The 27951-nt window shown below is 39.1% G+C and overlaps 1 protein-coding gene across 13 annotated transcripts in view; it reads right to left on the bottom strand.

Moving 5' to 3' along the window:
* FAM19A2 (family with sequence similarity 19 member A2, C-C motif chemokine like) overlaps nucleotides 1-27951 on the bottom strand; it is a 180620-nt gene that overhangs the window by 26808 nt on the left and 125861 nt on the right. For all 13 annotated transcript variants that reach the window (XR_003530124.1, XR_003530120.1, XR_003530121.1 and 10 more), the window contains one exon: nucleotides 27069-27175. Coding sequence is in view for 1 of the 13 variants with exons in the window: in XM_027658193.1 (XP_027513994.1) it covers nucleotides 27069-27175 (107 nt within the window). In the remaining 12 variants the exon portion in view is untranslated. The remainder of the gene's footprint in view (nucleotides 1-27068; nucleotides 27176-27951) is intronic.

The following is a 27951-nucleotide window of genomic DNA, read 5'->3' as shown; positions in this document are numbered from 1 at the left end:
TGCTGGTGAGGCCACACCTGCAGTACTGTGTCCAGGTCTCAGCCCCTCAGTTCAGGAAGGATATTGAGGTGCTGGAGCAGGTCCAGAGAAGAGCAACAAGGCTGGTGAAGGGACTCCAGCACAAGTCCTATAAGGAGAGGCTGAGGGAGCTGGGGTTGTTTAGCCTGGAGAAGAGGAGGCTCAGGGAGACCTCATCACTACTTTCTACAACTACCTGAAAGGAGGTTGTAGCCAGGTGGGGGTCAGTCTCTTCTCCCAGGCAACCAGCAGTAAGACAAGAGGGCACGATCTTAAGCTGTGCCAGGGGAAGTTTAGGTTGGATATTAGGAAGAAAATTTTTAGAGAGAATAATCAGGCATTGGAATGGGCTGCCCAGGGAGGTGGTGGATTCTCCGTCCCTGGAGGTTTTTAAGATGAGACTGGATGTGGCACTTAGTGCCATGGTCTAGTAACCACGGTGGTGTTGGATCAAGGATTGGACTTGATGATCTCAGAGCTCTTTTCTAACCCGGTTGATTCTATCATTCTATGATTCTATCTGCTTGGCCTTTTGAATCTTTTCTTTCCTGAAAGTTGCACAGGTCATGCATTAACACATGCACTGGTCATTAACAAGGAGGAAGAAATCATATTGTCACAGACTAGGTGAAATAAAGTTTCTGTGCTCAGGTTCCCCATCATTACAGTAGCCACATACAGACAGTGAAAAAAAAAAACATCTAAAAGGCTCTATTATCAATGACACTGGCACAGCTTGTGATACATCTAAACCCATCAATGACTAACAGCTACTGGAAGAAAAAGAAGATCCCTTGTCTCTTGTCCTGGACTCTTTCATCCCTTGCTTGCATGAGCATTGTCTTTTGATAGTGAAGATAACCCTTTTTTGTAGGGTTAGTTCTCTACCAGTTTAACTCCTACAACTGGGTGCAAAGACCAGTGAGAAGCAGCTTCAGCCACAGGGAAGCAGCAGGAGTGGGCAGCCACAGATACATGATTAACTCCTGCAGAAACCAGTTCCTATATCAGCTTACAAGCAATACAGCTCTGCACTCTTACATGAAATAAATGCATCTTATTTTATTCTATTTTGGGTAATTCCTCTGAGGTCACAAAGACTATGTAAAATGTGCAAAGCTTTCTTTGCTTGTGTCTGTATGGTTTTTAAAGCTTTTTACAAAAATGAATCTATAGTAGAAACAAGAAGCAACAAATAAGCAATAAACAATGGATATTACACTTAGCCATGGCTTTCAATCCATATTACATCTAATATTTTATAAACTTTGACCTTTAACCCTCATCCGGGTTATGATCAGGAAGATGTCCCATTTGAAACACTATAGTGACTCAGAGTTTTTCAAAGTAGGTACATAAGCAACCTTTATTCATGTAAACCTCTGATTACTATCTCCTTTTGGTTGTTCAAACTGGTAGTGACAAAACAACAAACAGAAGTTTGAGGGCAACCAAAAGAGACTTCAGGGCCCCGGGATGATTGGTTGAGGGATCAGGAGCCCAGGTAGTGATTTTCTCAATCCTTCCCATAACAAGGAATAATATTGATAGGACTAGGCAGATCCATCAGAGTGACTCTGAAGTTGGTGTACTCAGAAACATTCTGGGTTTTTTGACCATGCAATGATCTACTAAACACCTGGTCTACTGACACTTGACAGGATGTACCTATCTCAGAAGGGAGAAAGAGTTCTAGCACGGGAGCTAGCAGGGCTCATTGGTAGAGCTTTAAACTAGCTTGGAAGGGGGAAAGGAACAAAACCAGGCTGGTCAGTGATGAGCAATGGGACAGTGTGCCAAAACTTGAGGAGGTGAGCATTCAAGGATCATTCCATGGGATCCCTCAATCTGCTTTACAAGATGCTGGTTACAATGTACCACTCCTGAAATGTGTGTACACCAATGCACACAGCATGAGGAACAAACAAGAGGAACTCAAAGCTTTGGTCCAGTCCCAGAGATTTCACATCACTGGCATAATTGAAACCTGGTGTGATGAGACCTGTGACTGAAGTGCCCTGTTGGATGGTTACAGGCTCTTCAGGAGGGATTGGCAGGGCAGAAGAGGCAGAGGGGTGGCACTGTAACAGAAGGGTTAGAATGTATGGTGCTCACAGCTGGCAATGGCACCATTGAGAGCCTCTGGGTAAGAATCAAGGGGGCAAACAAATAACGTGGATGTCATTGTGGGACAGTGCAAAATATAAATGTGCTGTTTTGTAGACTGAATATGGTCTCTCTTTGGCCAAAAATCTATATCATGCTTCTAACTATATGTTTTCTTTGTTTCCTTGATTTGATTACACATTGAACCTAAAAGTAAGTATTCTCACACAGAGGGCAGGTAAAGAATTGTTTCCACATATTTTTTTAATTTTATTTTGTTACACATTTTAATTGTTTTAAAAAAATAAGAGATTTTTAAAATTGTGAGAATTATCAAAAACAAAGGTGTTCTTCTATTTTTTAAAAACTTATTTGGTATTTGGTATTTTTCTCTTTGCTTGGTCAGTTTTTCCCCTGTTTGGCCAGTGAACCGAAAAATCAATTACAGAAACAGTAGTAATTCCTATGTCCTCAGTGGTGACAATGAGGCATGACACAGTTGTGGTGCATGTCAGGAAAGGCACTCACATTGCTTTATTTTCAGATGGCATATGGAGTCGTACTATAGAATCAGCAGGAAAAAAATGCCAACTTTGTGCTGTCTTATTCTACACTATCACAGAATCACAAAATCACAGGATGGGTAAGGTTGGAAGGGACCACAGTGGGGCTCCACCCTTTTGATAACCTCCCTTCAGATACTTACATACATTGTATATACACAAGCTGTCCATGAGCCAGCGGTGTGCCTCTGAGGCCAGGAATGCCAATGGTATCCCAGGGTGCATTAGGAAAACCACTGCCAGAAGTTTGAGGGAGGTGATCCTGCCCCTCTACTCAGCCCTAGTGATGCCACATCTGGAGTGCTGAGTTCAGTTCTGCGCTCCTCAGTACAAGAGAGACGGAACTCCTGGAGTGGGTCCAGCGGAGGGCTAAGAACATAATTAAGGGATTGGAGCATCTCTCTTAGGAGGACAGGCTGAGAGAGTTGGGCCTGTTCAGCCTTGAAAGGAGATGACTGAGAGGGAACTTCATCATATTTCATATCATATTTCCATACAAATATTTCTGAAACCCCTACAAACACACCTCATTGACAGGTCTTTGAGGTCTTATTTACAGCATTCATGTTTCCAAAACTCAGCTATAGTCATTAAAAGTCACTTGGTCACCTTGGGCACTGAAAAGTCCAGATAGACTATGCTCTACTTGTAGCAGTAGAGAATCAGTTTAGGTCAGAAGTAGAGCATTGCTTTTCATTTCTCTTTTACCATGATATGTCTTGCATCTTGAGACAGGTTCTTAGAAGAATTGTTAAAAAAATCAGAGCTGACTGCTTGGAATTTTTGCAGTGGCACCTGTGGGCAACACATACACAGAAAATGTTGTTAACTGCAGCTCCTCTCAGACTTCTTGGTTTCACTGTGGTGTTTTCAATCCTGAGAGGACCATTTTAAAATCATAAGAATAATTGTTGTGTTTATTCTGCAGATGTTAGCCCAGCTCCTCTAGGATGCAATTAACCCACTTAGTCCACTTGGGTGAAGGATGATGAACAGAGTTCATATGACAACACTATGCAGACAGCATGTCTGGTAGCCTTTAAAACCCGAGATAATGAATGGATTGTCACAGTCACATTGCCAAGCGTAATCTTCTGCACAGTGCCAAAGAAAAGTCTCATCCATCAGCTTGTCTGCCAGTCACCAGTTATAGCCATCTGTGTGTGAAGACATTTTCCCTTTTGATAAAAAACAAGGAAAACTACAATGTAAGTATTCTCCTGAGAAAAGCTCACTAATGAACCTGTGAGATCCAGCCTCAGACATTGTCATACCAAAACCTACACACTGAAATGGACTGAAGGACTGAGCTATCTCTACTAAGAGACAAAATGACTCAACGAAATAATGCAGCAGGCTGGCACAGTCCCAGCTGGTCACACAATCTTAACAAACATAAAACCACAGATGAAGCACTTCATGTAGGATCTCTTGGACCTGGAGAGCTTGCAGTCATCTGACTTTATTCTCCTAGCCTTACCAAGGCTAATTTTATTCAATCAGTCCTCTGGCAGGAGTGAGCCAGTCTTAAATAAGCTTATCTCCCCTCTCTCACAAAAGTCAGAGCCTTTTTATGGTAAGGGCTACAAATGACTACTTCATGCCAAACTTTCAGCCAAAGACACAGGAACTCAAGACACAACTCATTTTTTTTGAAGGATAATTACTTCTCCAGATGACCCCCCTCAGCCTAAAGTGTAGCCCTCCCTAGGTCTGGCTTTCAATTTTGAAATTAGATGATTTCTAGGTTCACAAAACCCCAGAGACTTCAGAGACAAGATCACAAGCAGGGATCATTTAGGATTTTGCAGCTCTTTATAAGTCAACTCACTGGAAGAGAAGAGGCTTCGTCACATTAACCCAGTCCTCAGCAGGACCTGGGCTCCCTGGCTGTAGGCTGCCTGCTGGGTCTTTCCCCACCTCTCACTGCAAGTGCCCAGAGTGAAGCCACTCCACTGCAGCCAGCCCGTTCATTGGGCAGGAGAGTGGATGAGATGATGATGACAGCAGCAAAGCTGCGTGTTTCCTTATGGGACAGAAATGAAGACACTTTTCTTTTTGCAAGCAACACATTTTCCACATTTCTTCTCTAGCAGCTGCAGGCTGACATGATCCATGAGAGAAACTTGTGTAGAGCTGGTAGAGAAACATCCAGGGCAAGGCACAGTTTATAAATATCACAAGAAGTCAAAAGCCCCAGTATCTCTGAGGTTGTTATCAAACATGTTAAGCAAATGATATATTAAAGTGTGCAGACATTTTGTAAATTACCAGGCTGAGACTTGAGATTACTAATTATATGATTTCACAGAGAAAAAAGACCAATCCAGCTCTCAGGCACTCAAAAGAACATTTGGCACAAAGACTTTTTATTCTCTCATATGCTCTCTGTGGGCCTTCTGCCAAATACCTCGACTCAATAAGAAGCAGTAGCACTTGTCTCAGAGCAACCTTCAGCATCTGACAGGATACAATACCCCCACAACTCCTCCTCAGTCTCAGGGCTTCAGAAGCCTGTAGTTTACACAGTTATGGGGAATATATTTCCCCTGTTTCCTTAGATGACTCATTATTGATTTTCTTTTCTTTACAGCTGACCCAAATGGTCCCAGGGTACATCGTACTAGATGACAAATTAACATGTTCTCGGGGATGTATCAGGGAAAAAAAAAGAAAAGAAAGGGTTTTTCTACCTCCTCGTGTTTGATTGACCCTATGGCAAAACACCCTCACCCTAAGTAGCAGCTTAAGAAAAGTACTGTGTATGGAAGTCTCTACAAAATAGGATTAGTATAACAAGGTGGAGAGGTAAATTCAGTAGTGCTTTTGAACTGGCTGCTTTCAGGTTTCTCATGTTTATTAGAAAATATCTCAGGCACCTCAGTGGACTTTAGGTGCCTCTACAGAGACAACAGTTGAAGCCCAGGGAAGGGTAACCATAACTTTCTGGAAGAAGGGTACAGCTGTGTCCCTGTGCCATATTTCCATTGCAACGTACATCTTATGTGTGATCTTGCTTCTAAAATTAAAGACACCTTTTACTAGACCAGATTGCTCAGAGTTCCATCCAATCTGGCCTTAAACACTTCCAGGAATGGGGCATCCACAGCTTCTCTGGGCAACCTGTTCCAATTCCTTATCACCCTCACAGTAAAGAATTTTTTCCTAATATGTAATCTAAACCTACTCTCTTCAGCTTGAAACCACTCCCCCTTGTCCTGTCACTACATTCTCCTGTAAAACGTCCTCCATCTTTCTTGTAGGTCATAGATCTCACTAATAAGATAGTCAATTCAAATGTAAGCACCCAAATGTCACCATGAATTCCATTATCAAAGTATTTATGTTTTATTTCACTTTTTAAAAAATTATGCTTAGCACTCCTTAGTCACCCCATGCTAAGATTTTTCAAGCTCTGAAAAGCAAGTCCCCCAAATTTATTTTGAAAATATTTAATAAATTCTACCAAATAAAGAAGTTAAGGGAAAACCTTAAAGTATATAGCACAAAGATAGTTTTCTAAGGATGAATATGAACATCTGTGTAATATCTGTATTGAAGAACTATTAAGCTGGATCAAATCTAGAATATATGCTCTAGAAGCACTGTGGGACTTAAGTGGTGACATGATTGAAACTAGTCAGTGAGGTCAAGTTAGAGTTCTGAAAATCCTGCCAATGTCAAGATTATCATTGGGCGAAGTTTTTCCAAAGATAATATTCAGAATACTGAGTCACTCTCTATCCCTGTTCTGTACAGAAAGACATTTATGTACACCTGTGCACCCATTCACCTAGAAAGTATATTTAAATGGAAATATAAGATACTGAAAATACTTCTTAACATTCTTATGTATATATACATTCATCACATAAATATGTGATGAAATTTAACATAATTTATATATAAAAAGCATTTAATTTTTGAAATTCCACCTTTTAAAAGCTCTGTAAGATTTTTGCTTGCTTGCTTGCTTGCTTGCTTTGATCATCGGCTGGTTGGCTCATTGCTATTTTACACACAGAGTTTTAGTTGGTGTGTCAATATTTTTTTATTTCAGGTTTGTTTTGGCTTTGTTTTTCCTCATCTTATCTATTGTCATGACTGAATAGAATGTACTAATTTTCTTTAATTTTGTAATGTATTTTTACAATACATCACATTCCAATTTGCAGCTCTGTAATGCATTTTTACTTAACCTGACAGGTAAACCAAATTATCAAATACACCTTGAAATATTTCTCCCACAAACCGCAGGCACATATATGCACACTCACCTTCCTGAAAACCATGTAACTGGGTTTTTTTTCTTGTTCCTTTTTACACCTCTGCCTTCTAGGACTTCCCCACAGTCTGTCAGACTGCCCCATGTGTTAAGAGAAATCCATAGGATGTCTCAGCACACAGTTCACTGTCTGAAAGAAAGATCTTAATTTTAAGTTTTAGCTTGCTTCTGTAGAGCCCCAGGCAAGCTCTCTGAAGTGCAGAGTCAGGAGTGGAACTTAACTCAGGCCTTTAGAAAAAACTGCTAACAAGGCACATGTCTAGTACTGTGAAATGCCCTTTTTTGGAGTGATCTCCCCTGCTACAACCTTTCCTCTACATTATTGATTCCATATAAATAGCAAGTCTCTAAGCCATGGGCATGATGAATCATTAAGGATCTGGACAGTCTATGGATAGCCTGGAAAGAGGCTGGCTATTCTTCAAGACAGAGGAAAAGAAAGCACATTTCAACAAGCCAAGTAAAAGAGGAGAAACTACCAAGAGAGCCATTCAGAGCAGTGCAATCAAGAATATTTTTGCTCAAGGATTCCCAGTAGATAATACTTTCAGATATCTCTTCTTGCTGAAAAAGCATCTTTTAAGATGCTCTTAGCAGACTCCCTGGCATTTGTTTCTGAAGGAACTCTTGTCAGTAGAAGCTGTTGATAGGAAACATATATACCCATCCTCATTGCTATCCAAAGTCAGAAGGTGCAAAAATGTCACAGTTCCCAGAACTCCAGAAGCATGCTTTGTAAAAACTGTCAGGTAACAAAAGCATCTGAAGCAATTAACGTCTTCAAGAAAAATCTATTCAAAACAAAGATATGGAGAGGGTGTTGGAATTTATAATTATTCAGGGACTTTTTCAGAGAATGGAGACACGGTTTTATGGTTGTTATCTTAATCCCATATCTCTATGGAAGTTCATACATTGCTCACAGGGAAGTAAGAGGCCATGCCAGGCCAGCTCAGGATCTCTTTCCCTTACTGCCTATCCATGCAATATGCCAGGCACCTTGTGTATCTATACCACTGCTGAGACACAAGTATAGAGCACAGCAGAGCTTGCTGGGCAGCTCTTGGGTATGAGTGTTCTGAGATCACAAAAAGCACATCTGGAGCAAAATACAAGCAAATTATTAGTAAACTAACTTTGCATTACCCCAGAGAGATCAAGCCTCCTGCATTGAACATGAGACTCACAAACCAGCCAAGTAACTGTGCCTCCTGCCAGGGAACAGAGGGAAGGCTATGGTGCCGTGTTGTTGCTGCTGAAAGGGCTGGTGAAGGAGCCACTGCTCAAGGCAAGCTACCAAACAGGTCCAGCTCCCACAGCTCCTCCTCTGCCATGTTACTCAACACCCAAATCCATCATTCTCCCACAAGAGCCAGAGCAATGCTTCTGCAGACACCAGGAATGAGGCACCGTCCAAGGTGTTATGTCAGTGCCAGAGACTGGTCATGCCAAAGGGAGATTCTGAAGAGGTATCCACAGTTCTCACATCTTTCTAACAACTTGAAAAGATGGAGCAGGGGGGGGAAGGAGAGTGATAGGCCCTCAGGGAGAAATGAAAATTTAAAAAACAATAAGTAAATTTAATAGTTGAATTGTAATGCAACTATTGCTAAAAAGAACTTGCAAGGAACACTAAATATAAGAGACAAATGACCACCTGCACATAAAATCATAACATCCACATACTGGCTGTATACATTTTTATGACTGCATATTCTTTGATCTTTTTGCTAGTTTAATGTAGAATTTTCCTCACAGAGGTCAACATTAGAACCTCAAAACCTCAGCCCTCAGACTGCACTGAAGAGTGATTTTTTGTTAAATAACAGAGAGACCAGCAGATTGGGTAGCAGTTGTTAATCTGTGGGCTATTTGGACTTTTTCAAAGTCCCATGTGTGAAGCTGAGTGATATATACAATATATAGTAGTGTGCTGTATTTGTCTGCCAGTGCCTAACAACATGTCAAAAATGACAGCAGACCATTTATAAATATCCATAGGGCTATGCCTCTTTCTAAGGTTAGATGAAACTGTTATGCAGAAATAACCACTTACCCACAATTCCTTAGGAATATCTACACTGCCTCATGACAAATATTTTTACTACTTTAATTTTAAAATGCACACCAGAAAAATAGATGAACATTAAATAACTGTCCAGGTCCACAGCACTGATATGTTGTGAAGGGAGCCAAGCATAATCTTCTTTAGTGTGTGAAAGACTGTCATAAAAACAGAAAAAAAATTGCCTTCCTCTTCAATTCACAACTTTAAAAGCTGAACAGCAAGTGGATAAGCCATAGGATTTGACAAAATGCCATTCGTGAGATACCTTGTCTGATCACATACACAAATCTAGCAGGAGTTTTATCTTTATTGGGCTCACAAGTCAGAGAAATCTTCAGAATACTCCTAGTGCATATCCTTCAGGTGCAACTGTAGTTACTGGATTATTGTAAAACAAAATAAAAAGATGAGAAAATCAGAAAGTGAAGATGCAGCAGAGTGAACCATCCTTTCCCAAATTCGGTGAGAAGTTAACACCCAATTCTTTGCATAGTCTAGGACTTCTATGTTGACTGGGCACCTATAATTTCTAAGGACCTAGACACACAATAGAAAAATATGGGTACTATGAATTTCCTTTTATTTCACACACAACCACTGGTATTTGTGGTTTGTGACTGCTCTTCACTTGGATTTTTACTTTAACAAATATGCTGCATAACACAGATGTTATCTGATTATTTCTGATCCTCTGTCCCAACTCTCCAAGGGAGTCACATGTTCATCCACATTTCCCTTCTCATACATTTGTTTCTAGAGCCCAGCAACAGGCATATTACATGAATACGTTGTCAGTTGAACGAACAGAAACCAAATTTCAGCAGTTCATGTATGGTTCTGAACCCCAAAAGCAGTGCACTGCAGTGTCTCAACCTGCAAACTGGAGACACTTGCTGGAGTTTTGTCCCTGCTTATTTTTTTTCAAGTACTTTACATATGCACACCTACATACATACATATACAGTCAAGGACATACAAGAAAGTATCTCTAAGTAGAAGGATCCAACACAGCAATGCATCTTGACATCCTTATTTACTTTCTGAATATTTATATATCATTTACTGCATTATTATAAAAATAATAAAAGTGGGGTTTCCACTGTTCTCTACAAAAGCAAAGACACATGTCACCATACACTGGATGCCTACAGTGACTATCTAATCTGAACAACCCTGTATAATCAATGCAGCTAGAGAAAGAAGCACCACCAGAAGGTCTTACCTGAATTTTACATGTGCAAGATCCCTCCTTAAGGGAAGGGCTACATCAGGAGAGACATGATTTGGTCCCCGATTAGTCATTTCATCTCAGAGACTGCCCTCATTGGAATCTGACATTACCACAATACTGAAATAGACCTAATGGTCAGTGCTCTGGATGACCACGTCTGATCCAAGAATGACAATATAAATGTATAACTAAACCAAGCTAAAATATATCCACTGATTTGTCCTCCTCTGGAAAGCTGACTTTTAAGATCTCAGACATTTGCCAGGACCATGCAGAGGAGTCACTTGCAGGTCCAAATACAGCACTTAAGTCAGGGGAAGAAGCAGAAGGACATTTGAGAAACATATTTGCCTAGCTTTTATTTCAGGAGCTTTTAAAATTTTATTATTTATGTTAGTAACATATCAAGACTGATTTTCAAGTTCTCTTTAAACAGTGAACTTTCTCCTTCAAAGAAAAAAACAAAACAAGAAGAGAAACTTAAAGGACTCAGACAGACATCCTGGATTTAAAATACATAATGACTTATTTCCTCACTGTATTAATAACCATGGCTAGGCTTTGCGAACGAAGATTTGGGATTGTTTTCATCAAACCAGTCCTTGTTCTTCTTGAAGGAGAACCCTTAGGATTCTTCAGAGGACTGCAGGATGCTGTTTTTAATAAAGGGACACAGAAATAGTCTGAAGTCCTTAAATCCCATCCATAGCTGTAAAGTAATGTTTCCATATTTTTCTCCAGGTTGTCTGTAAGAAAGAAATCTCATGTTTACCACTATCTCCTCTTTAATTATTCACATCTGCTATGCATGAACCTAGTTGATTTTTTCATTAAATAAATAAATAAATAAAAATTAAATCTTCATTTAAAACTACTGAAATTGTTACCCCCTAGTGACCATTGTTATGAAAAATAGAGTGATATTTTATAGTTTAACACTCCTCTCCTACGACTCTATTAGTATAAGCCATAATTTGGCATTTTCCCATATTTTTAGTGTGGGTCGTAATGCTGCTTAAGTGTAGACTGTTGTATTCCTAGCACCCAGCAGAAAAGCAAATTAGTTTATAATCACTACAGATCTGTTCCAATGACAAATTTTTGGGGGAGCTTTTCTGGTAGCCAAGATCAGTCTGATTAGCAGGAATTTTTTCTTTTTTTTTTTCCCATACACCATCATTTATTGTATATCCAGGTTAAAAATGTTCATTAGACTAATTCATATTTGAAAACAGAAACAAGAACTAGACTTGAGAAAGACACTTGCTTCAGCAAATTCATTATTTTTAAAAGCACTTTCAGTACTTACTGTCAATAATGCCCAACAGACTAGCTTGTTTGTTTCAGAAAGATGAAAAAATAATGAGGGTTAAATGCCACCTGTGATGATATAAACCACATGAACTGCAAAAATAAAAGTATTATTTCCATACGTCAGTCAGACTATTTTAATTCAGTTTTGCTCTCACTTTCAGAAAAAATAACCTAACTTTAAATTCTAAATGCCTTTAACATGAACAGAAAATGTTGATGATCTAGTAATGGAGGTCTTAGTCCAAACTAATTAAAATATTTTTGTGCTTTGCTATTTCCAAAAATAGCTGACTGATTCTGTACATTTTTGGGTATTTCTATAACTAAAGAACAGCTGTTTCTAGAATATGGCATTTTTATGAGCAACGATATGCAGTGTTCCTTATGGGCTGGGGTTTTTTTGGGGGGGGAGGTTGAAAGAAAATTTAAACTTATATCAGTTTAAATATTCTTTCTTTTTCTCTAACACATAGACTTTACTTCAGATTTGTGAAGTAGAATATACTTAACCCCTCTCTGGTGGATATGGTCTTTTCTTCAGTCATTTTCCTGTATATAAGCTGTTTTCAGAGTAAACCAAAGGATAACCTAATGACAGTGATGTGACAGAAGGGTGGGAAATGTGTTCTGTCTTTAAATTGCTTTGCAGGAAATGCATCTAATGAAGCGGGGCAAAAGCTAAAAAGTCAAGAAAGGCATAAGACCAGTGAGCACTGTGCAATGGGGTGTAGCAGGATAGTCTGCCCTTGGAATGTCATCAAGCAACTCGAACAATGCCGTATTTGCAAGGCTAGCAGCAGTGGACTGAGAGGGTGTGTCATGCTGGTTTTGGTGTTGAATTATGCTAAAACCAGTTTGACTCAAATTACCCTAGAGTTAACATCTTGATAGTGAAGCAAAGATTGGGCAGATACAGTAAGGTATCCTTATCTAAAAATGATAAGCTGACATGGTTGTACCATAGACAAATGACTGACAGACAGTTACTTAATACTATAAAAGCCCAGTCCATTTTCATATGGTAGGTTCTTCTAACACGCCCCTTTCTTGGAGTGTGTGTGGAGATTCCTCCTGGGAGCAGGGGCACCCCTCAAGGCTACTCCTCAAGGCTGAGTGAAAGATCTGCCCATGGTCTTTGGTATCGGTGAGTTAGATCACCCCCTACTTAATAATTCTTTCTTTCTTTTTGGCTAGCATTAATATAATTGCTTTACTCAAACTGCTTTGATATAGTGCCCAATATTATATCAGTAATCTTAGCTTCTATATGGTGTAGTAAATAATTCTGACTGAGATCTTTTTGTCTATTCATTTATCATAATAAATATCCATTTTTATATAACTATATCTGATTTGCCATTCTTAATCCTGTGGGACAAAGCTGTACAATCGCACCTCTGTAATTCCTCAGACTTAAACTGTTGACAGTCTGGGGCTAAAATTGGATCCAGTCGCACCTAGGCTCCTCTCTGAGGAGTTTAGAAAGTAAGGGTGTCCTTTCTGCACCTTGTGACTTAATGGGAGGGCTTCTCTAATAAACTTTGTCTGGAGCTCCCATTCCATCCATGACAGGAGGTTCCTCCTAATTGCCCACTTTTTAACTGCTTTTATCCAATCCCATCTTCTTACCTAACGTCAGGCAGAGGGCCTGAGTGCCCTTTATTCCTTCAGTCCCTCAAGAGAAGTTTCCAGGACTGATGGTCATCTAAACTATACTATGAACAGAAGTGGTCTAAGTAGAATGACAGGTTAATTCTTTTCTCAGATGTTTCCAGGGCATAACTTCTGCAACCTAGCTTTCTAGTATACTATGTATTGTTTCAATGAGGGAAAAAATATGGATTATTTCCTTACCATAACTGAGATTTTAAGGATTTCCCCAGGTTCTTAAAACATAAACATGGGCATGGAAACAATATTTTAATTCTCCTAAGATGATTTTTAACCAAAACTAGAAGGAAAAAAATATTTACACAGCCTTCATATGTACAGTGTGCATCAGTGTAACAAGATGGCACAAAATTACTTTTTCTCCTTCCTTATTTAAACTTATATCTTCTCTCAGATATAGTTATATTTGCCCTTAATATCTCTGGCAGATGTTCTGGGGTGAATGAGGCAATTAAGAAGCCAAAATTCCCATTTCTTCCAGATGCTTATTTTCTCAATATTCACCTAGAAATATATTTACTTTCCACTCTGTGGTGTGTAGCAGTTAGCACACCTTCTGGGTTCCATTTCACAAAATTTCCACATTAATCTGACACATGCCAATGCATCTTAGATGAAAGTTCAGCACCAGTAATTATTTTTTTTCTATTGGTACCATATTCATATAACAGAACAAAACTGAGTGAAGTTTTAAATAAGTATTTTACCTCAGAAATATTTTCATTTTGTTTTTCCTTGGTACAATACTTTCTGCTATCTTATTTTTAAAACTTAACTTTGGTTTTCCTTAGTCTTCCAGCTCACTGAAGGAATCTAATGATCATTTCAGCCTTTTCTGTGATTAGTTCTAGTCACTGAGATTGAATTACAGGCTTAACCACTTCGTCCTTGCTTCCCTCTCATCTGATACATACATAGTCTTGGGTTCAAATTCTGGATCCAGAACAATTCTGACCTTCTCAGCCACCCACTCAGACAGCTCTCCCCTCATACATGGTTCTGAAGCATAGACTCAGCTGAAGCAATTCTAATAACTTGCACCTAAAAATACAATGGCACAATGCACCCAAGATTTGTCCTGGTATTAACAGAACACTTTTTCTTATGCATATCCTTTCTGCAGCTCTGCATTCACCCAAAATAACCCACACATTCAGCTTTATACTTCAGTCATTCAAGGGCACTTGATATTGAAGCCAGAAGTACTTTGCAAAAAGAATACCAAGTCTACTGCATTTGCCTGAGAACAATTTGAGTACAAGAGTTATACAAATCTATGGGGAAAAAAGAACAAGACAGACTTGGCAGCTCCTGCCTCAGCCTCCTCATCATTACAGACAGAATTCTTGCTCAGTCTGGTAAAAGAGAGCTGCACAAAGCAGACTGCTCTTTTATGATTTTCCTGCTTCCTATCATCTGAACCCCAAAGCCAGCCTCCACACTCCAGTACATAGGCCACAGCTTTCCTCCCATCTAAGTGGAGAAGTGGGTGTTTCTTGGTCACACTGAAATAGTACTTTCGCACTCCCAAAGGGAAGGTCAAAATTTCAGTATTATTCCTTTGCAAATTTAAGAATTCTTTCAGAATTTCTCTGCATGCACACATGGCATACAGGGCAGGTGTCAAGAGAATGAGGCCAGACTCTCTTCAGTGGTGCCCAGAGAAAGGAACAGGGACAACAAGCAGAAAGTGAAACATAGAAAATTCCATCTGAATATGACAAAAACCTGCTTTACTGTGAGGGTGACAGTAACTGGAACAGGCTGCCCAGCAGGGCTGTGGAGTGTCCTTCTCTGAAGATATTCAAAACCTGTCTGGACATGATTCTGTGCAACCTGCTATAGGTGAACCTGCTTTAGCAGGGAGGTTGGACTAGATGATGTCCAGAGGTCTCTTCCAACTCCAGCCATACTCTGATTCTGTGTATGTTAGCTCAACAAGAAGAAATGGAAGAAACGTAAAATCCAGGTTTTAGAAAAACAGAATGACATTTGCAGAATGATATGCAGATATAAATTAATCTGTCATAGACCAAATTTCACTGGCTTCTGAACTGCAGCATGAGACTCCATTTGAACACTAGAAATAAAATAAAACCTTTACAATTTTATTCAGACATTATGATTCTGATACAGGAGATGAGTTCTTAGGCAGATAGAACAACATCCATAGTCAACAATACCCAAGTCCTCCAGCTAAGAGACTTTCCAAGAGTTCCAGAAGTTTTCCAACAGGTTGTAAATTCTTTGCTATATCAATTCAGGGAAGTATTCACACCTACCCTGAAAGTTTGAGTTCCCACATTTTGAAAAGAATGAGCTGAAAGGTTTTCCAGACCACTTAGGAGAGATGCCTAAATCTGGATATTGTGGAAAATTCCCCGAGTTTTCAGTTAGGTTTGAAAAGCACCTAGTATTTTCTGAAACTCCTATAAATAAATGACAAGCACTTAAAAAACCACGAAAATGGTCCATGTAAGCTAATTTAACAGTGATGACCTTGCATTTTCTTCTTTCATTCAGGTCTGTCATACCTCTGTGCACATATGCATGCACAAAGACTTTGTTGCTTTGGAGCCATTGGTTTGTGCAGCTTAGATCAACTCTCTTATCTTCTAAAACTATGAGAACCGTTTACAAATTTACATTGAGTCTTTTAGGTTGGACTTGATGATCTTAAAGGTCTTTTCCAACCTAAATAATTCTCTGATTCTATGATTCTAAATCTCTACTGCAGTGAAAGACTGCCCCAGTGAGCCTTAAAATGGTAAATTCCCTCAGCTCCCCCCTCAAAAGAACAGAACTAAAATTTTGTGTTCAGAAGGAAAAGAAAGAAAGTATTTTTCTACTGTTCTTCCCCAGAATAAGTTGACTGTTTCTGAACATTTTCTTGGCACCTATATGAATAAAGAACAACTGTTCTAGAATATGACATTGTACTAGCAATTACTTAACACTGCTGTAGAGTAAATTCAGTGAAGAGTGTCAAGAGAGAAGGGCACAGTCTTTAGACATCATCAGCAGAAAATTAACATAGATGAAAGTTAGATTAATATATGCCCTGAATGTTATAAAAATAATCTCCATATGGGATGTGCTTTTTCAGGCACAAAACACACAACCTGAATATGTGAAATACCCCTGAGTCAGATTATGGACGTGTGCAGTAGATACCTGCAAACATATGGGACAGTTATCGGTGCACATATGGAATGTATGTTGGATGTATGAGATGTATGTTGGAAAGCCCAAGAGACAGTGCAAAAAACTTTAAGACTGACACTAGGATATACGTCATCCCTACATGAAACCAGATCTAGACTTTGAAGATGGAATTGGTCCTAACCATGCCATTATATTAATTTTACACATCTGGATTGAATGGTTTGGGTTGTAAGGGACCTTAAAGATCATCTAGTTCCACACAGATACTGTTAAAGATCAGACTGTAATTATAATATGATATTGACCCATTATATCTGACCTATAAAAATGACATGATCTTAAAATGTTGAATCTGGAGAAACCACAACGTAAAGGAAAACATAAACTATTCAGATTTTAATTTCGATTATATTTTTGTTTGATAGTCCCAGATGCTACTAAAATTTTATGAGCAATTCTCCAAGGAAAAGGACAGGAAAAAATGAAGTTGTTATAACAGTGGAGAAAAATCTGCTTGGTCTCTCCACCACAGAAAGCTGATTTCATGGTCTTGAACATAAACTTCGTACGAGTCATGACTGTGCAATATACCATCAGTGCCAAAGCCATAAGAATATCCAGATACAGCTCTTCTACAATTCATGTCAAATTCCAAGGCTGGAACCTTCAATCATAAGGTACATCAGAGCTTTCCTGCACAGAAGGATTCACATTTTCAGAGTAATTCAGTAGACTCTTGTTATCAGCATTAAGTATTTATATAAAGAGACAGAGAATGAAATTTCCTCAAAAGGTTTATTTGTATAAACTCATCTGATATTTACCTCTTCAAAGACAGTGTAACCAATATAGTCAATGAGTAACAATGTTTCCAGCAAAGGGGAAAGTTCTGGGAAGTAGGCACAGGCAGCTGCAATTTCCTGCTGTGGCATAGCATCCTGCTCCACGGTGTATGATAGGAGTCTCCAAGTCACTAAACAGTCATTCTCTTCCTTCCTGATCACAGTTGCATCTAACATCCATTCCTTTCCTTTTCTACTCCAAGGAAAAATTTATTTAAGACGTTCTCTATGACATGATATCCATTTAGGCAAATGAAAAATTCAGAATATAACTGCAGATCCGAAAAATAATCTTTAAATCTAGAAATGCTAACAAAAATATATATTACTTTGTGCTACATTAATTGAGCACTTAAAAAGTCATTGAAACAAGGGAAATTCTGATCAACAGTTCCAAGAGAGGGTATTATTAAACCAAAACTAACTGAAAAAAAGATGACTATTGGATGGAGAAGGGAGCATTTAACAATTTATTTCATCCTGTTTTAATGGTTTTAGTCAAAACAATGGCATGCAAATGTAAGCACGCTCTTTTCCTAGCTATATTAAGGAATCTAGCAGAATGCATGACTTAGTACACATAACAAATCTACAGGACTAATTTGAAATCAAGAATATAAAAATGGAAAAGTAGATCTGATTCTAGTATTAGGGAAATGTCAACATTTACTAATGATAGGAACAAGTAACAGAAGGATAAGCATACTATCAGAACATCTTACAATATTTTCTTAACACAAAAGAATAGGAAAGCTTAATCTTCCAAAACAGAAATTAGCTGATGATTGGTGGGACAGTTATCCAAAGGAAGATAATATTACCACAAACGAAAGGACGGAAAACATTAAGAAATTTGGCATTTCAAACTGTAAAATCAACTATGTAATTTCTACCAGAATATAATCTTCTGTGCAGTCATCTTCTTTCCACTGCAACATAAAATCTAACTGTATTTAAGAAAAGGATCCTGGGTAATCACTCATGGAAAGTTAATAAAAATTTGACATTGGGATTACAATACCAGGCCCAAAATACAGAACTGTCCTTTTCCTTTTCTTAGAAAAACATCCAGAAACCGCACTACTTGCCAAATATAAACACTTTTAAGTGATCAGTATAAAAAAAAATGTATGATATCTCATTGCAACTCTCCAGCTTCTCTCTCCATTGCTGCTTCAAGGACAGACAAGTTTCACAGCCAAGATGATGGTGGGAATGGGGGCAAAAACGAAGGCAGATATTTGCTGTGATGGCCGGATGCCAGGTACCCACTAAAGCCACTCCCTCACTCCCCTCTGCAAATGGGCAGAGGAGAGACAAAAAAACAATGAAGGATTCATGAGTTAAGAGCCAGGAGAGGTCACTTACTGATCACCATCACAGGTAAAACAGATTCAAAGTCGGGATTTTAACTGAATTTATTACTAACAGGGTCAGAGCAAAAGAGGGAGAAGTAAAATAATCTTTAAAACACCTTCCCCTCACCTTCCTTCCATGTTCTCCCCCCTCCCCCCCAGCAGTGCAGGGGGATGGGCAATGGGGGTTACAGTCAGTTGTTGTTTCTGCCGCTGCTCAGAGAGAGGAGTCTTTCCCCTGCTCCCGTGGGGTCCCTCCCATGGGAGACAGTCCTTGATGGGCCTCTCTGGTGTGAGTCCATCCCTCGGACAGCAGTTCTTCCCAAACTGCTGTCCCATGGGTCACTCCTCCATGGGGTGCAGTCCTTCATGAATGAGCTGTACCAACATGGGTCCCCTATAGGCGCCACAAGTCCTACTCGGGAAAAGCCTGCTCCAGCATGGGTTTCCCTCTCCATGGGCTGCAGGCCTCCAGTAGGACCCTGCTCCATCCTGAGCCTCCCACGGGGTTACAGCCTCCTTCATGCATCCACCTGCTCCAGCATGGGCTCCTCCATGGGCTGCAGGTGGGTCTCTGCACCCCGATGGTCCTCCATGGGCTGCAGGGGCACAGCTGCTCCACCATGGTCTGCATCACGGGCTGCAGGGGCCACAGCTCCAGCACCTGGAGCATCTCCTGTCGCTCCTTCTGCACTGACCTTGGTGTCTACCTTGTTATTCCCATGTTCTCACTCCACTCTTCCCTGGCTGGAATTCCTTCTGTGCAACAGTCTTCTTTTCTTAAATATGTTATCACAGAGGCATTACTATCACTCCTAATTGGCTCAGCCTTGGCCAGTGGCACAAGTCCGTCCTGGAGCCAGCTGGCATTGGCTCCACGGGACGGGAAGATTCTAGCACCTTCTAACAGAAGCTACACATGTAGCCTCCTCACCCACCCCACTACCAAAACCCAGCCACAGAAACCCACTATAAGCTGGCAGCACAGAGAAGAGACAGGAGTAACTCTGCTATTGTGATGATTTCTGCACCCATGTTCCAGTGAACCATTAGAACTATTGGCATCTTGGCAATCGGAGAAAATTTTTTCCTCTTTACCTTGGCAGAAGGCCAAGGAATATTATCTGCTGAATTCTAACAGATATGGTATTAACATTTTAGATTGCACTGGCAGATATTGATATGAAAGTGTTTGACTGACTGTTCAATTTTATCTTCAAGCAAATGGCAATACTGGGATTGGGTTCAGATCCTGTTACAACTGAAACTTTCAAATAATGCCCAAGCTAGATAAGAACACCTAATATCTTTCTTCCCCATGTCTGCTAAAATAACTATTATCTTCCTTTGTTTCTATATTTAAACATTAATTACATTTAGAATTAAGTTAGTGAAAGTTGCACACAAAGCATTCTCATTTAAAAGAATCTATCTCTGGGCAAAACTTCCACAAGAGATAAGATTGTCCATTTTTTGAGACAGTAAATATGACAAAAGAGTTTCATGAAACAGGACTGACAGATTAACAATAGATGGGTGGATGTCTCCATCTAATATTTTTACAGACCCTGTTGACATCTTCCAGCTTCACCTGGTAGCTCCTAAGGCATCCACACACATCTCTGCATGCTTTCAAATTCCCTCATTTAAATCTTCGGTATTTTTCTTCTAATTTCAATAAAGAACCTGGTAATATGCAAAACAACTCCTATATCCTTTGACAGGTCCACACAACCAGAAGGTGCATGTTAAACATACACAATTTACCCACAAGATCAGATCTCTCACCAAATATGCTGTAGTAGAAGTACTTCAAAAAAGTGTGAACTGAGGGAAAAACAGTACTGTATCCGCTTACCCTTTATATTAGGGCCCATATCATGGAAGTGGAGATCTGCATTTGATGCCCTTTTTAGCTCAAAGGAGTTCAAACCAATTATCTTATGTCCCCAAAGAATGACATTACCTTCAATCAGGCTCATTCAGGAAGAAAGAACAAGAGGGAGCATGTGGCTATCTAGTGGTTAGCCAGTGGTTATCTAGTGGTTATCTAGTGTCCAGCTTAGCTGGACATATCTGATTTCTGTTCTGTGCACTGAAGTTACTTACTGTTTTTAAAATTGAATACAAACACCCTCTATTTCTGCATTACAAATGTTTTCTTCTACACAGTGTCAAATCCTCAACAGAAAGAAAAAATGTACATTCATACTAAACCCCTATAACTTCATGATGGAGGAACTTCTACAGAAAAACAAAGATTTGAAAACTTCAGAGGTCTCCCATGTAACAGTTAGGGCTATTCTTATCCAGACACTGAGTCTCAAAATGCTGTGAATATAGATCTCAATTATAGGCAATTCCCTAATATTCCTGAATAAAGTAAACTAGACAGCAATATTTCACTGCAGTACATTGTAGGTATTTACCCAAGCTTCAGAGCACTTTTGCCAGGAACTTGCTCAGTCTTCATGCAATAACAAGACACCAGAATAAGGGGCTTATACAGGCCTTCTGAATGACTGCAACCTCCAGTGTGACTCCTAGGAGGACAACCAACTGCATATATTCTGCAATGTTCCAGTTAATATAACGCTCAAGAACTTTTGGTATGATCTTTCATATAAAATGCAATGAGACCAAAGTCAGTCAGAGGTCTGTGGTGGACCTTTTCTTACAGAGTATCCTAAAACCTCAGCAGGACTAATAATTCAAAGTCATTATTAATAACCAAACACAAAGATATTTTTAAACAGAGAAAAATCAGTGGTGCTGAGTAAAGATGAATAGAAATAAAAGCGCTTATAAAGAAATCTTCCCCTGCTGGGATGGATTCCCCCTTCCTAGTCTGCCCTCAGAGCAGAACCCCTCAAAGCAGTCACATCTGACTCCTTAAGCCCCTTTCTTTCACCTCAAAAGGCTATTCTTTGTCTCTTCAACAGTCATCTCAGCTCTGGAGGCTTTCTCCCAAACCACTCAAGATAGTTTCATGGGGTCTAAAGCAGGCAGTCTCCACAAGAAGAACAATATCTTCTGCACTACTGCTTCAGATTTAAACACACAGCAAACAGCAAATGAGGAAGAGAAATAAGCAGAATTAACCATCAGTGTTCAGAAGCATGTCCACTTAGAAAAGTGGAAGTCTTTAGTAAACTTCAAGGTACATTTACTCACACCCATAATATACAGTAATTTTGATAATAAAGTTTGTTCTGGAAGTCCACGGACCACAAGCCAGTAGTGGGCTTTATACACTGACATCTGAACATGTAACTATATGTAGAGCAAATAGTTACAAATAAGTGACTAGATGAATATCAGTCAGTCAATAACTGTAAGGAGAAAGTTTCGCTAGGACAAAATCTATTACAATGGTCAGACGAACAATGGTATCTCTAAGGCATGATTCACAACACTAAGAGTTTGGAAAGCATTGCACAAGATTCACCAGCATGTCTCAAGTCCTTTGCACTGCCCTAGTGATACAAAAGAACCACAAATACGAGGTTAGTGCAAATATTACATAAATGACCTATTAAACCATGTAAACAGCTGTTCTTATCACCAGTGAATTTCACCCCTTGTGCATAAAAGAGACATGAGGGCATTGAGGGACCACATACACATAGCTTTTAGGAAAGTGCTATATTCTCTCTCTACAGTACAAATCAGTAAAAAAAAAAAAAGCCCAGGGGTCAGGCAGAGCCTGTCACCTGCTGATTCAGTGCTATGTTAGCATTACTGCACTTGCTAAGAGAGCCCTGCTGAATGCTAGAAGCCAAAAGAACAAACTTGCACCACCCCATCTGTTTGTGAGGCCCTCCAGTTGACCTCCAGAGCCAGGTGTACTACTGCCCACACTGAACTATGATATCACATTTTTATTAAATTTTTTCGCTACTATGAGATTTCTTCCCCTAAAAAGTTACATTCTCAAAGATACACACAGGGGGACATATGTTAGACTGTATGGAGACCTGTTCAAGGCTTGCCACCTTTCGGTTCATTTTTCTGGAAACATGACAAATCTGGCATAAGGCTTAAAAGCTCTTCCAGAGCAATCTAAAATTCTGAGATATCCAAAGAGAATAAGATACTCAGGTGTTGAGGAATACATTCAGTGCAGGTAGCTCGGTGTGCAGCTGCAGTGCCAGCTGCAGGTTGAGCTCTGGGTGGGAGCTTGAGGCAAGAGGCTGCGAACTGCCGGCCCTTTGCATAACAGAGGACACGGTGCCCAGCCAGGGGACTGGACACTCAGAGACAAAGAAGGAGCCGAAGACCCCAGGCTATCACGCGTCAGACTGTGAGAGTATAAAAATTCAGGGGTTCCTTTTTTTGGGGTCCATCATGGGAGGCTTCCAGCTCAAGCTGTTACTTTGTTATTTAGGTATTGCACCAACACTAACTTATTTTAAGGATCGAGATGTCTGAGACACTGCTATGGGTTTGAGGAGGTAATGAAACCTTGTCTATCTGTGTGAGTATGGTGTGTGCAGGCAGAACAGCTACTCCTCTGCAAGGAGAAACCAAAATTCATTATCTCCTTGCAAATAAAAAGACATTCCCTCAGACTTCTAATTTAGTGTAAATTCGCAGACAAGTAGGAGCAGCAAACGATGGTTTAGCTTATTTTAACCATATGATAGGCATCAGATGAATAAGTTCAGCTTCTGAGTGACTTTTTTTAAATGAAAATAAATTATCATAACTTTTTATCTATTAAGTCCAAAAATACTCAATTACTTTATTTATCTACCTGGAATGTTTTCTGGTTTCCTAACAAGTTCTTCTGGCATGTAAGCATGCATGATTAGTTATATTTTTAAATAAAAACTTTTTAAACTTTTGTTTCCCCAAGGATTTAAAATTAATATAAAATGTATTGCTTTGTATTTTGAGAAATATTAAACTATGCTTAGATTCAAAAGAACTCTTAATTTAGTTAGAATATTTTATTGTATTATCCATTAAAAAAAAGCTTAGTAATCAAAAAAGCTCAAAGAAACATAAATTTTGAAAAAGTTTTTTGTTTTAGGGTAGAAATTGTGTCACAGCAGTCTCTTGTCTACAAAGGAGTGCTTGTAATGGGCTATCAGTAGCTATCCTTCTCAAAAGGATCAGTCCAACACTTAAACAAGGGCTGTGATACAGTGGTCACCAAATCAGTTCATGCTCCCTACGACAGAAATAGCAAACAGGAAGTGATGCTGAACTGATGCCTGCCTGCCATATGTGCCAGCACACATTGTGTGTTTGCACAGGTTTGTTTTCCAAGGGCTAGCAATGAGTAGGAGGATCAGGATCAGTCTTTATCAGTTTTTAGACTCATAATCTTGACATCCTTTTGGAGATTGATATACCTCTCTTCTCATATGTAGCTACTGCAGCACAAATGGATCTGGTACTGCGAGCTGACTCACGTGCGCGTGTGCTTGAGTGAGACACCCATCATCTCATATCAGGGTCCTCAGCAAAACGAGAAAGAAAAAGCAGCCTTATTGAGTTTTTTTTACAGAAGATAGGATAAATGGAATGTAAGGATGTGCACACCCAGGAATTATGCAGGAGAACACATAAGTCTCTATGCAGAAAAAAGTGAGCTTTGTGTTGTTTTAAACACTGAGTGTTTACCTTTTTTAGCTCTTGGACTTTCTGTTCAGAATGATGAAACTTCGGCAATCAGCCTAGATAATGGAAGCAGGAGTGTCTTCAAATCTGACTTCTCAAGAAAAAGAAGGATGGATTTGGCACTCACAACACACTGAAAAAATGTAATCTGAAATCCTAGTTTGTAGCCCTGATGGGTTGCTCAACTGGACCTCAGAGCCTGGTTCCCCATGCCATGCCTCGGCCTCTGGTTTTCTTTCTGCTGACTTGGGAGTTCTCATTTGTGCCATATCCCTGAAATAGGGGCAACAAGCCTAGAGATAGCCTGTCAGAGTCATCTGTTTATATTCTTCCTGAAGTCCGCCTGGAGAGCAGAATGCTCATTAAACCATTTTTCACGCACTGATTATATTTTTCTTCTTTTTCTTTTCTTTTACAATTGCCTTCCGAAAAAGAGATGGGTTTGAGAGTTAGGGCAACTAGTGCATAATATGAGCAAGTCTATCAGAAAGTAAAGATTTTTTTTAAATGCAGATTATTGATTTTTGAAATTGTAGGGGCTTCTTCAAAGTCATTGGGGTTTGTCTTGTCAATATGTTAGTAAAGATTTCTAAAAATGAAGATTAATGATGCTAGGGATAATTAGTGCTGAAGAAACTCACACATTTCTCAGTATTCGGATATTGGTGAACACAGTCCAAGTTCTCCTTGAATGTACCTTAGCTCTGTTTCTGCCATGAGAGTAGGGGGGAAGATTTTCTATGACATGACAGGAAGTTAAACTCCCAGTATCTTTGGAAATCAATGGTATTTGAGCTCTGATTTGTGCTTTTTAAAAAATACCCCATATACAGTGAGTGCAGCTGATTTACTAAATCCACAAGCCAAAATATTTGGCTCAAAAAATCTGAATATTTTTTCTTTCCAAAAGAAACCAAACATGTTCAATAGCTGCTTTTCCAAATTAAACACTCAGTCATGCTTTTTACTATTATTTTTCCCTTCAAGATTTATTCATTTATTTTGTTATAGGCATGAAAAATTACAAATTAAAGAAAAAGAAGCTTTTTGTTAACTTGGTGGAATGTTAAGAAGTCCCTACAGCTAATAATCTGATTTTGCAGGGAGGCTCAAGCACGTTTTTTTTTTTTTTATCCAAAAAGATTAAGTTAAATATTTCTTAAGTTATTTCTGTTCTAAGGCTGAGGCTTAAATGTTAAATACTGTCCAAATAATTAATAGTGTAGTTCTGCTGGGGTTTCCCTTGCACAGAAAAGCTAAAATTGGTGGTGGATCATTTTATTCTCAATTATGAAGCACTAATTCCTCAAATAGCCCTTAGGATCATAATTTGTTTCTGTGAAATACTTGGTGATAGGTTTTACTCATCAGATTTTCAAAAACAGTCACAAGTATACTTTGGAAAAGTTTGAATTCAATTGAAGCAAACACAGCTTGACCAGTCCTTGTGTATGAAACCAAAATTGTCTGTATATGGGCTTTTCGATTTTTAAAGAAAGATAATCAAAGACAAAGAATTCTAAATCCAGGCTAGGATATCTTGGCTCTTTTCCAATAGGCAACTAAACCGGGAAGCCACAGCACAAATCCATATTCCAGTTTGGAGGGGAAACAAAGGCTGAGCAAAGGGTGTCAGCACAGTTGTTATCTGGCATGATGTCCATCTTCGGTGGCCTGCAGGACCACATCAGAATCTGTTTTGTCTGCAGCCAAATTACAACTTGCACAAGACTTTGCAGACAGTGTCTCTGCAACCTGAAGTCCTTAATCACTGAGGTATTTTGAAGAAAGATGTCCTCACACAACAGAAAATACCTGCTATATAAAAATACCTGCCCATGAAATCCTATAATCAGAGTGAACATTATAAAATGTACACAAACGTACAGAATTAACTGACTGGTGGTTTTGGAATCCTTTTCCTGGATTTAACTTCTTAGGTCTTGGTACTGTTCATGTTCCATTCTTACTTCATCCAAGTTGTTAAGAGTTTATGCTGATCTTGTATAAGCGGATAAACAGACAGTATATGATGATGAGAAATGGAGTTCAAAATCATATTATACTGCAGATTACATTTCAAGTTATATCAGCCTGTAAGAAGACATTAGTATGTGAATCCAGAGAGCTCACTCCTTGCATAGGATTTACAGAAACACAGACACAAACAAAGAGACCTTTTTACAAGCTTCTATAAACCATCACAGCTTATGCTGGTGTGTATACATATCAAGGGTTGGAATGACCAAGAGGAAAGAAATCTCACACTCTCACAAGCTACCAAAGTTCCTGGTCCAGTGTTAGGAGTGAAGCATAGAAGTCAAACAACACTGCAAGGCAGTGGTCTTTTTTTGGTGATGAAACTATCACATTCAGCACACATTATCCATGAAGTTAGCCTTGACAGATAACTGCAAACAGTCGCATCATAAATGTTACTAAAACTTATTTCTTTCTAGGGTCCATTCCAGGAATTCATTTGCAGCATACCTATCTGCGAACTATTTTTATGAGATAAGCAGTATTCATTATTTGATTTTTTATTTTACCACCCCATTTTTAGCATATTTTCAACTGTATTATCATTACAAAATGACCTAAAGTCAGAGAATGCTGAAAATGGCACTGAAGTACTTAAATTCTCAATAAATTAATAAAAGTCTATCTACTGAAAACTCTCATTCTTTCTACTGATTAGTGAACCAATATCAGAAGACACAAATACATGTAAGTGAAAAAGGTCACACAGACTAGACACTTTTGAATTTGTTGATAGAGTCCACAGATACAAGAGTATAATAGAACAGAAAAGAATTTCTTACCTTTATGATGATTTGCCCCAGATGCTAATTTCCCCCACAGTGTTACAACAAATATTATTATTAGCAGTTTTCCTTTTGTTGCTTTCTGTAAGTATCTCTTATTCATCCTGAAAACAAACATACACAAAAATAAATATCATCTTAAGACTTTTTTAAAAGACAATTTTGGCTTAATTCAGGGAGAATTGACTAAGTTTTTATAAGTGTCTGGCTGACAACCCTCAAGTCTTAAATTCCGTTTAGCTCTAAATGAGGTACACCAAATAGAGTAGCAGTATAATCTCCCTCACTGGTCTGCCAGCATTCCTTCACCCTGATCAGTACCGGGTGAATTCAACATCATCATCATTTCTCTCAAGGTACAAGCATTGTTCATAACCACAGCAGACTCCAAGGCTGGTGGTAAGGATGAATCCATGCAGCTATGAGCAGGTTTTGATAAACAGAACAGTTTCACTACTGTGTCTGGGGCCAGTCATGGTCAATGTGGTTCTTTCTGACCATACCGTGGTCTTTTTAACTTTTGGGATTACGGCTCTTTTTGAATTGTGTGCACAAGTAACAAGGCACTAACAGATTTGAACAGAACCTCTAGCACATGTACCAATCCTCCCACAGAGAAATCCTGTTAGGAAGACATGAATGGTTTGAAAACATGAACTCAAGATTCACCAGTCTCTCTTCTGTCTACCTTTGGGTAATGAAAAGTTTTGATTTACTGCACCAAGAGAAACTTCACACACCTCCCCTCCCCTCATCTCACTCAATGATGTTTTCATTGTGACAGCAAGCAACCATGGTGGTTCAAGCACAAGATAACACATGACTTTACTGTCTTTCAGTAACTTCCTCTCTGTAGAAGAATCCTAGGGAGCTGGCTAAG

The sequence above is a fragment of the Corapipo altera genome, unplaced genomic scaffold (genome assembly GCF_003945725.1).
Source record: "Corapipo altera isolate COAL_440 unplaced genomic scaffold, ASM394572v1 1, whole genome shotgun sequence".
NCBI lineage: Eukaryota > Metazoa > Chordata > Aves > Passeriformes > Pipridae > Corapipo > Corapipo altera.
Note: the sequence above shows the minus strand (reverse complement) of the source record. Positions and strands in the feature narration are given on the sequence as shown.